The sequence below is a fragment of the Squalius cephalus genome (genome assembly GCF_949319135.1).
Source record: "Squalius cephalus genome assembly, chromosome: 20".
Lineage (NCBI taxonomy): Eukaryota > Metazoa > Chordata > Actinopteri > Cypriniformes > Leuciscidae > Squalius > Squalius cephalus.
In genome coordinates, this window is record NC_137141.1 from 13,123,564 (window position 1) to 13,134,960 (window position 11,397).

The 11,397-nt window shown below is 36.9% G+C and overlaps 2 protein-coding genes across 3 annotated transcripts in view; both read left to right on the top strand.

The window, feature by feature from the left end:
- Positions 1–3,133, top strand: part of cnsta (consortin, connexin sorting protein a) — a 32,192-nt gene extending 29,059 nt beyond the window's left edge. For both annotated transcript variants that reach the window (XM_079852837.1, XM_079852838.1), the window contains exon 11: positions 92–3,133. In XM_079852837.1, coding sequence (XP_079708963.1) covers positions 92–300 — 209 coding nt within the window. In that variant the 3' untranslated portion in view covers positions 301–3,133. The remainder of the gene's footprint in view (positions 1–91) is intronic.
- Positions 3,134–3,763: 630 nt separating this feature from the next.
- On the top strand, positions 3,764–11,224 carry LOC307148059 (saccharopine dehydrogenase-like oxidoreductase). The gene is made up of 12 exons (XM_079853248.1): positions 3,764–4,375; positions 5,776–5,888; positions 6,671–6,751; positions 7,014–7,143; positions 7,268–7,317; positions 7,445–7,575; positions 9,976–10,093; positions 10,313–10,432; positions 10,518–10,574; positions 10,660–10,771; positions 10,865–10,946; positions 11,066–11,224. Exons 1-12 carry the CDS (start codon positions 4,177–4,179, stop codon positions 11,154–11,156), a joined length of 1,284 nt encoding a protein of 427 aa, XP_079709374.1. The 5' UTR covers positions 3,764–4,176; the 3' UTR covers positions 11,157–11,224.
- The last annotated feature ends 173 nt before the right edge of the window (positions 11,225–11,397 follow it).

The following is an 11,397-nucleotide window of genomic DNA, read 5'->3' on the forward strand; positions in this document are numbered from 1 at the left end:
AACCAGTATTGTTTTCTGAAATCTCATTTTTGCAGTATTCGCATTGATCATGTTCTGATTCTCTATTGATTTGCTCTTACCCGATATGCAGATGAGGTGGGCGGGGACTCCTGGCTCCTCCTCCTCTTGTTGTGCTTGGCCACCGTGGTGATCAGTGTGGGCGGGACTGCGCTCTACTGCACTTTCGGAGACGCCCAATCCAGTGTGTGCACGGACTTTTCCCACAACATGGACTTCTACATCGGACGGGTGCAGAGGGGAATGGACGAGCTCAAACACTGGCTGTCTCCGAGCTCATAGCAGGACGAGGAGTCATTTTCTGCCTCCGTGATCTTCGATGCTGAGAAATCCTCATAAATAGGCCTTTGCTGGGTCACACTGACGCAGGAGCCCGTCTGTGAGGTCCTAAAGGGGACGTCCGGCCCCTGGAAGACACCGGAAACCACTTTGGCCAGTTTTCGACTCAAGTAGCCCACTGTTTACTGCCATCAACTGAACCTCATATGAAGAGACTTCGTTTTTTAAAGTCTTAAATCTCAAATCTTAATATTTGGTTGTCTTATATTCGTTCAGAAAGTTGAATGACCACCATAGTACTGAAGATATAATAATGGACATATCCATCTGTAGCCTGGACGTAGCATTCTCCTGTGGTGGGCTTGGATGGTTTTGTTTATAAAAATGTTTATAGGGACAGGAAAGCAATATATGTATATTGAGGAATTATAGATGCTGTATATAGATACAGACAAATCCCAGAGACTATAGTTTCCCATTAATTATTATTGGAAAGCAAAGAGAATTGTCTGGTAGATTTGGCAATAATTTGATCATTATTAACACAACATTGATATTAATTATTTTATATATATTTATTATTAATTAATAATCGATATAGACCTTCTTTAATTCAGTCTTATACTTGAAACTAGCAGTGTCAAACACAAACCCTCAGACTGAATTTACTTTGCATTTATTTTTATATTATTACTAAATTGCTTGAATTCACACTTCTTTTATTTAGTTAGATGGCAGATCATTTTTTATCATCTTCATTCGTAATACAAGAGTCCACACTAGAGCTGCACGATTCTGGATAAACTGGAAATCAGCATTTTTTGTTTAAAATAGAGATTGTTATTCTCCTACGATTCTGAAAATACAACTAAAGGTTCTGACAAAAAGTCAATTGATGTTATCTATTTAAATATATTTTATCATTTTATTTTTTTTAAATCCGCTTAAATGAATGATTCACTCAAAGACTTCACTGATTTCAGTACAGAATGAATCAGCATTTTTTAACAAATCTCTTGAATGAATGATTCATTGACTCACTCACAAAGACTCATTATTGGATGAATCAGCGTTTTTGAACGAATCTCTTGAATGAATGATTCAATGACTCGCTCTTAATAAAGATATCACTTGTTTAATAGAATCAGCATTTTTAATGAATCTGTTGAAAGAGTGGTCCATTAATTCAAGAGATTGTTATATAGACATATTTATATATAAATAAATGTGTATATATATGTATAAATTTATAGTAATTTAAGAATAAGATTGCTTGGGTGTTTGACTCGAGATCGCGATCTTTTAACGATTAATCATGCAGCTCTAGTCCACACATAAACTTTTTGAGTTATTTTTCTTTTTAAAGTCGACATGAAGCAAAAGTTAAAGGAATAGTTCACCCAAAAATTAAAATTATGTCAACATTTACTCTCCCTCAAGTTGTTCCAAACCTGTATGATTTCCTTTCTTCTGCTGAACACAAAGGAAGATATTTTAAAGAAGGTTGGTAATTAAACAGTTGCTGGTCCCCATTGACATCCATAGTATTTTTTTTTTCCTACTATGGAAGTCAATGGGGTCCATCAGTCGTTTGGTTACCGACTTTCTTCAAAATCTCTTCTTTTGTGTTCAGCAGAAGAAAGAAAGTCAAACAGGTTTGGAACAACTTGAGGGAGAGTAAATGATGACAGAATTTTCATTTTTGTGTGAACTATCCCTTTAAGGTATTCAGGGGAAACTTCTTGAACAAGAAGGATTTTAGGGCGGGGCTTGATTTTGTTCATCTGGAATTTATTTGATCGTTGGATCATTGTGGTTTGCTATTGGTTAATCTCATGTGAGTGACAGGTTGCCCCGCCCTCACGTCAGTAAACACATCACCAGAGAGAAGAGATGTCGCTGAAAGAGGGGAAGTTATTTTGATTAAAGATTATGAAGGCACATGACTTTAAAAAAATAATGTGCACTGATAAATCATTTATAGTAAATACTGCAAAATTGTCATTTTGATTTCATGGTGACTTTAAAAATAGCCAAATCTATCAAGTATTTCATTTTCCCCATAGAATTGGTAACTATGGTAACTAGGATTTGTTTTCCCCTAAACTAGGCCTCCAGTACATGACTGTATTTACCAATGGAAAGTTTTTAAGATGAAATTGGTACTAGAACAAGAATGTCATAAGATTTTAATATCATTTGCTCAGGCATGTCTATTGTTAATAATCTTAACAGTTATTGTAATCATGGTATTCAAATACTTCGTTTTTGTTAATTCATGTTTCTTCTTATTTGGTTATTGTCATAAGTGCATCTTGTGTTTATTCTACCGAATCTGTGTCTTGAACATTTTCCTTTTGAGGCACGGTCTTACTATGGTAATGTCTGCAGTTAATGAAGTAAAAGTAACGTGTAGTTTGCTGTGCTCTGCTCAAGTGCGTGAAAGTACTTGGCGGGAACTGTAAAATTTTATTTTGTGTTGTCTGTTTTTCTTTTTTTTATTTGTGTGTTGTCTGGCTGGTTCAGATGACCATTGAATGTCTTTATTGTGTGAGTTTTCAGTATTTATTTAAAGCAAAACAAAGTCTTTTAGAATCACACGTTCTGCTGCATGCACTCTCTTATACTGTCTGTACAGAGACCATTGGAAACTATATTTAATATAAACTCTTCATTTCGATTTTGTGTATATATCATGTGACGATTGCTGTATTTCCTAATTGTATGGTTCAAATCTGTTTAGTTATTGTCTTGGGGGAAAATTTTAAAGGAAAATGCAATGAGATGTCTTCGACCAAACATACATGGTGAATAAATCTTATTGTTGGGACTGATGCATCTTTGTATTGTTTGAATGAAGTTTAAAAGTTTTTAAAGTCGTATTATGCATAAATCAAGATGAAATTAAAAGGAGCATTCCTTAAAACACATTCCTGTCTTTATTGTGCACGATTCATGAGTGCACATTATTCCAAAGTAAAAAAATAATCATAATTGATCGAAATATATTAACTTGCTCCATTTCTGAAATTACTTTGTTTTTCAGCTTACATCGTCAAGCTCTCTCCTCCAACCACTTTTCACAATTCAGTCAATTCCAGATCAATAAAATTACCATTTTCTCTTAGGATATCCCGGGAAAATGTCACATGGCAGAAGAAAATGGGTTTCCGAATAATAGTTTTATTATGCTGACTAAATTATCTATCTGCATGCCAAAGTTTGCAAGTAATTTATGTAAAAATGAACAATTAAAAATAGTAGATATATTAATTTACATATATTGTTTGTGTATTAATTATATATTTCATTCATGTAACTATGAAAAAAAATATTTATATATTTAAAAATGCACTAATATGTAAAAAATAATAAATCGCTGTGAACACATTACAGAAAACATAAATATTATACCATAATCCTTAGAATCTTCTTATCCAAAACCTGTTCCGCCCACAATCCGAGTAGACCAATCAGAAACGAGGAGACGTGACGTATTGCACGGTAGTGTTCTAGAAGTTTGTATGCGTATCATCGACGCAATTCATATTCCGTCAATACAAAGTATCTTTACTTGATTTATGCGGATTTTTTTGTGGTCACAACACCTTATGCATAATTATTTAAGGCAGTCTCGCCTGGGTATCCATCTTCCTCCCTGATTTGATCGATTATTTCAGAGGGTGCGCAAACAGAGCTGCGCATTGATGATCCTCTTCATTGAACTACGTGTTGAAGGCTGACGCCTACGGAAGTAACGTTAGCTCCAGTCCAGTCGCCCAACTGTCAACTGTCAGGTGTTCCTCGCGCTGGTCTCACTCTGTCTCTTCCAGTATCCCAGTCTGTCTCTTCCAGTATCCCAGTCTGTCTCTTCCAGCTATGGCGTCGTTCAGCACCTCATCCAGCAGACCCTACCACATCATCATCTTCGGAGCCTCGGGTTTCACGGGACAGTTTGTGGTGGAGGAGGTGGCCCGCACCGCATCCGAGGGTCCCAAGGGGAATTTGAAATGGGCCGTAGCCGGCAGGAACAGAGCCAAGCTGGAGCAAGTTCTTGAGCAGGCCGCCGGAGTTCTCGGTGGGTGAAGCAAACTCTGTATTTGATTGAATTTAGTGAACTAATAAAACTGCAATATGCCTGAACCCTTGAAATCACCAGGTCTGCAAAAATACCTTAGTGCTTAGTGTTTATAGCTCTGTAAAATCATAATGAATAGGAATCTTTCAAACTATATCAGAAACTTTTTGGATGAACTGTGCTGTAGGAACAGCTACTATAAAAACTAGGGACTAACGTTATGGTATTTAAGCCAAAACTTTGATTGTCATGGTAATTTTTCCAGTAAGTTAGGCTAGATGTTGCAAGAGTCAAAGATAGGCTAATTGCTTTTTTATTTATTTTTGAGCTGTGTATATGCATTGATTTGTATTAATTTTACATTTACCCAAAACTAGTTCTTATAATACTAGTAGGCCTACTAACTAACTAAATAAATGGTAATTAAAAATGAAATAAACAGCAACTCCTTAACAAAACGATTGCAATGAGAAAAGCACCTAAAATAGCTACAATTAAAATAACTGAAATATAATAATAGAACATATAAATACAATAATACGTAAATACTATAATAGCATATAAAAAATACTAAAATAACATTGCTCTATGACAACACTGGTTCTTAACTGAGGGGCTGTAAAACATTTTTATTAGCAAATTCTGTGTTGTTTTTTTTTACCACAGAGATATTTACTCATGTTTTGCATCTTTTATTAAAATGTACAGGATTGTTGAGCAGATTGAGTTAGCGAGAATATCTGCAGTAACAAATTGTGTTATCCATTTAGTAGAAGTACAAGAGGAAACATTCTAGACTGTAAGCGCTGCAAACTTGGCAAAGATGTCAAAGTGTTAGAAGGGTTGCAATGACCCACCCAACTATATTGGATTGGACTTGACTTTGACCCACATCGTGGCATTCGCCAGTGAACTGATTTTATTAAATGGTTGAGACTTTTCTGCTTTGACAAATACATTCCTTCTTGTTTAGCTTGGATAATGCACATGCGTTTTGCTGGACAATAGGCCCTTTGGTCATGGTGGTCTTTTGGGATGGTTTAATTAATCCTGAACAGCTGATGGAAAATTATATTCCAGTGACATATTCCATGCCTTTAATCATGTAGCTTTGAATGGATTGGCTCAAACAGAACATTTGCTCAGAGTTATATTTAGATTTCACGAAGAATGAATGTAGGATGACCGGACACTGAATAACGACACGGCTATTAAGGATTTTAATGGTCAAGGTTACTTTACAAACTAAATTATGTATGATACTGAATTTAGCCTAGACTGTTTTGCATCTATGCAGTACATTATATCATAAACATGTCAATTTGCATTAAATATGACATATAACCCAGCACTCTTTGCATAATTACAGTGTATGTCATGTTTAAAATGTTTGTTCTCAGGTAAGCCGGAGTTGAAGTCTGAGGTAGATGTCCTCATTGCGGATGTCAGCGATGCCGACTCATTGGCTGCCATGTGCAAACAGGGAGTCATTGTGCTCAGCTGTGTGGGGCCTGTAAGTACGCAGACTGTAGGACACAGAATCACTTATATGGGCAACAATATATATGATTGGCCGTCAAACATCGAGCTATTGATAAATTACTAATTGAATTTTAAGACCTCATGTTTACCCAGATTGCTACATCAGACTGATAACTGATAACTCACCCATATTGAGAGACTATATGCGGTTTTGCAATACTGTCCTTTAAAAAGAGATAAATACGTTTGTACATTGAACCTCAGATGATCTCCCTCAGTTTTCTTTAAATACATTTGTCTAAAAATAGTGAGGATGTCTAAAAGAGTATGGATTGTTTTGTTTTCTCAGATATTTTTAGACAATATTATAGGCTACATATTGTATAAAATAAATGTTCATTTACTCTACCATTTAAAAGTTTGGAGTCTGTAAGTCTCTTATGCTCACAAAGCCTGCATCTATTTGATAAAAAAACAAACAAACAGTAAAAACAGTAATATTGTGAAATATTATTACAAATAAAATAATGTTTTTCTTTATTAATATTCTTTAAAATATAATTTATTCATGTGAATTTTGAATTGCTGACTTTTTTGCTGAATTTTCAGCATCATTACTCCAGTCTTCAGTGTCACATGATCGTTCAGAAATCATTTTAATATTTTTCTAATACTTCAACGGCCCGTCGTCAATTATTTCTTAAATATTTATACTGTGTACATATTGTTGTATTATATATATGTATGTATATAAATGTATACTGTGTATATATACTGATATTTACTCATAACTTTTTGTATGTTTTTCTACAGTATCGATTTTTTGGTGATCCTGTGGTCAAAGCTTGTGTGGAGAACGGAGCACACTGCATTGATATCTCCGGAGAACCACAGGTGCTTTTCCTGACACTTTGTTCCCATTTCATTATCACATTTACAATAAATCCATAAACTTGCTTTGACCATAACAATATTAAAGTCAAGCTTTCACAACCCGTTTTACTTCCATAATGTGACGTTTTCCTCAATGAAACATAATATGCAACGACAATAAGAGGGTTTGGTGGCTTCAGCCGAAAAAAAGCGAAATTGGGTCTATTTTGATTTCCTGTTGATCTCAAAATTCAGAGATATGTGTATGTTGTATTTTCTGTAGTTCCTGGAGAGTATGCAGCTAAACTACAATGGCCAGGCTGCTGAAAAGGGCGTCTACATTGTGGGAAGCTGTGGTTTTGACTCAATTCCTGCAGACATGGGCGTCATTTACACCAGGGACCAGTTTAAAGGTATGTTTGTCATGTAATTATTGCATCATATTATGTTAAAAGATATTAAACTATAACAAATTATATAATATTTTTAAATACTAATATTTTAGTAATATTAATATTCTGTTGTTTTCATTACCAGGGACAATAACAGCTATTGAGAGCTTTTTGACTGCAAATGCAGGACCTGAGGTTGGTGCTCTTAAGTTTTAAACTTAAAACATATTAAGAATTAAAGCTGTGAACATTGGAATAGTCTGTGTTTTAAAAGGCCTTTGTGTTTAAGTCTCAGCTGACCCATATTCTCGTGTGTCCGCAGGGAGGCAGCATCCATGATGGCACCTGGCAGTCGGCCATCTATGGCTTAGCTGACGGCCCCAAGTTGCGAAGCCTCAGGAAGAAGTTTAATCACAAGCCTCTTCCTGTGGTGGGGGCAAAAATTAAACGGAGGTGTGTACAACAACAAGCAGACCCAGACAGCAACATAGTGTCGGCCAAGATCCGGCCCACATCCGGTACGTGTGGATTCCACGTGTACCAGATGTGGGCCGGATCTGGGCCGACACTATAGGGGATTTTTATAGGAACTTAGTACTAGGAACTAGTGACCAGGGCAGTTTCCCGAGAACTAATGGTTCTCCTATGAATGTTTTCCTGGTTGCATTCGCACCGCCAGTAGGAACTCTGAAGTGACACAAGGCACGCTTGTTGTGACTTTTATTTTGACGGCGTGGCGGACCTTTATTTTGACGGCGCTGAGAATGCCAGCCAGAGCCACATAGCGCTCCCATTCTCCATGTTCATTAGTTTACAATCTGTCCGACAGTCCTGTCTAATAGGTCATTAGATAGAACTGTTATACATAGAAAGTAGACAGTAGTGGAAAGTTATTAACGTATGCCGTGTGGTTGATGTCCAGTGATGCTAACTGAGCAGAAATACATAATCACGTTTCGTTTGGTTCCCTCAAAGTTGCGATGGATTTTCTCCTCGGCGTAAAGGTTAAGAGGTCCATCTATCACTGTTTTCCATGTTCGTAGAGTTAGTTTCTAGAGTAAATATTTAGGCTATAATCTGTGTGTTTACATAGCTTTTTTAAAAATGTCGGGTGCTGGTGTTTCGCGTGCGTTCGGCCAATCAGCGAACACACTAATGTCACAGAGTTTCTATGGTACTGGTTTAGACTAGGGCTGCATAATTTGGGGAAAATGTCATATTGCGATAATTGAGGTCAATATTGCGATTGCGATATGCGATATAATAAACAAATGATTTCATGAGTCAACTTGCTTGGTTCTCAAGGAAAATAAATGCACACACAGATTAGTGATAATCTAAAGAAAAAAAGTTCTTTAGTCAAGAGCAGTGAGTGTTTTTCTCTGTTCCCTTTGTTCTTTGATTAACTTTAGCGACAGATATAATTAGTGGCTACTGTGTACTGTCCCTTTAAGACCAGCCGCTGCTGTCAGAGACGCGGATCTCACACACGCCTCATTCTCTCACGAGTCACAACTCTTCATGTTCATCATAAGACTACTCTTATGTTATGAAGATACTCGACAAAAAGACATTTTGGCATAATTGTGTGTGTTATTGTTCATTCAAGCTCGAAAGAGAACTGTATGGCATGCTTTATTTAATATAAAATCGCAGCATTTTGCGTCATATAATCGCGTAGGCTTGACATCGCGATTGCGATATGATTAATCTTGCAGCACTAGTTTAGACCCTACTCTGAAGTAGGAGCTAAATTAGTTCCTCCAAAAGGAGTTCCTAGAACTAATATCATTCCTAGTTCCTGTGGTGCGATCACGCCAAAATCCGGGAACTTCCGCCAATAGTTCTTAGAACTATCCTCCAGTGCGAAAGCCCCTTATGTTGCTGTCTGGGGAATTTGGATCTTATCTGCACTTATTTCAAAAAGCCCATTTATAAGGTTAGGTTTTTTTTTTTTTTTTAAATGATCGTAATTTATATTATTTTATACCCTCTCTGACCGTTACAATGAAACAGCCTGTTTATGTCACTGTACCTTTAAAGGTTGTATCAGCGATTGTGGATGACGTCACTTCTGTTTGTGTTTGAAGCGAGATCCCAAACAAACCAAGTTAGCTCGCCCCTCCCAGGCTTCTTCTTCAGCTCCGACTTGGCGTGTAGCCGTGCACGAGCGCAAAACCTCATAACACCCACCCCCTGTCAGTGATTGGTTGGAACACTTTATTTTGGTTTTGAGTGGTTGGTGAAACCAATTGTTTTTGTGTGCAGATCTCAGAGCCTAGGCTGCCTACAGAGACGCGTTTTTTTGACGGCCTGCTTATGGGGCGGGCAGCTAGCGGATCGTTAGGAAAGATTAGATGAATGTGATCATTTATGTTTGGGCCTTTTTTTGGGCCTGAAATCGCTGATACAACCTTTAAGACCTCTCTGTATGTGCACTACCGTTCTAAAGTTTGGGATTGGTATGAAGTCTCTTTTGCTTTTGTTTGTTTGATCAAAAATAGTTAAACAGTAATATTGTAAAATAGTGCAATATTACAATTTAAAATAACTGTCTTCTATTTTAATATGGTTTAAAATGTAATTTATTCCTGTGGTGAGGAAGTTACATTTTCAGCAGCCATTACTCCAGTCTTTAGTGTCATGATGATGATGATGATGTTGAAAACAGTTGTGCTGCTTAATATTTGTGTGAAAATCATTATATATATATATATATATATACATATATGTATATACATACATGACCTGTTTATGATTGGCCTGTTATGGTTGAGTATCAGCACAATGTCGTTCATCAAACGGACACAAATGTGTCTGTTATCAATAAAAACTGAATTTCTATCTCTACAGGGGTGCGCTGTTTTATAGTAATGAGATACAGCAATATGCACTTCCCTTCATGGGTTCCGACCCATCAGTGGTGAAAAGGACCCAGCGTTACTTACATGAAGAACTCAATGAGTCTCCTGTAAGTTATAAAACTATTAAATATTGCTTTCATTAATTGAAATAAATAACTATTACATGTACTAAAATGACTTAACAAAATGACTGCAACAAAAATAAAGCAGGAATTCATAAATTCATATATTTCTTTTTCAATAGTATTTTCCAAGTCAGTTTCATTTAAAATGACCTGCATTGTGAAAAATATCAAGTTTTGTATGTACTGACATATTTTTTACAGGTTCAGTATGGGGCGTATGTTGGTGTCGGTGGTATTTCCAACATTTTTAAGCTTGTCTTCGCTGGAATGATGTTCTGGTTCCTTGTAAAGTTCAGCTTTGGCAGGAATCTCCTTATTAAGGTAAAACATCATTTTGTGAAAGCCATATATTGCTGAAATATTGCATTTAATTTGATGGTTTTCTAATCAATGATATACTTTGCAGTTTCCAGAGTTTTTCTCATTTGGCTTCTTCTCCAAAGAAGGTCCAACTAGAAAACAGGTTTTACACCCATATCTTCATCTAGTCTGTCAGCTAGAATCTTTATGATTACATGGACAGCTTCATTTAAATGTGATGTCTGCAGATGGAGGGCTCCTCTTTCCGTTTCATCTTTTTTGGAGAGGGTTACACTGAAGATCAGGACCTCACCGAGGGCAAACCCAACGGCAAGATCCGCACTGTGGTTAAAGGACCAGGTATGCATATTAACATCAGCCTCATATTAGCATACATGAAAAGCTGCATCTGTATGTTTCTCATATCCCTTTTTTGTGTGTGGTGTTTTCCAGAGGCAGGATATGTCGCCACACCAATCGCTATGGTTCAAGCGGCCATTACCATGTTGAATGAACCAGATTCTCTTCCAAAAACGTGCGTTCTGCAAACTTATCCAGTCACTGTCATATATCTTCAAAGCTAAACCTAAATAAGCAGTTGGTATTATTAAGTGTCACGTCCTGAATGTATGCTAATGGGTTTACTCTCCACAGTGGCGGCGTGTACACTCCAGGAGCGACGTTCGCCAAGACCACCCTCATCGACCGCCTCAACAAACACGGCATTCAGTTCTCCGTGCTTTAAGTCCCTTCTTCTGAAGCACTTATTCATTTTCTTGCTTGAGCGTTGAGAAATCTTGTTGCTATTTGAAGCTTCCTCGGCTATCTTACAGTGTTGCTGTTTTCCGGTTTGGTGTACTGGCTTGCGCACAGTTGACTGGGATGAGTTTACTAGCATGCACTCTGCTCAAATGGCTGAGAAATTTGAACTACAAGTGTGGCACAAACACTCTTGAAATTCCTCCATTTTATCACGTGTTTCAGTT

Bases quoted from the DNA above. Each gene is read 5' to 3' on its own strand.
- LOC307148059 (XM_079853248.1), top strand. From the start codon at position 4,177: ATGGCGTCGTTCAGCACCTCATCCAGCAGACCCTACCACATCATCATC. The intron at 7,576-9,975 runs GTGTGTACAACA...CTATCTCTACAG, and splicing joins GGGGCAAAAATTAAACGGAG to GGGTGCGCTGTTTTATAGTA. The intron at 10,772-10,864 runs GTATGCATATTA...GGTGTTTTCCAG, and splicing joins CACTGTGGTTAAAGGACCAG to AGGCAGGATATGTCGCCACA.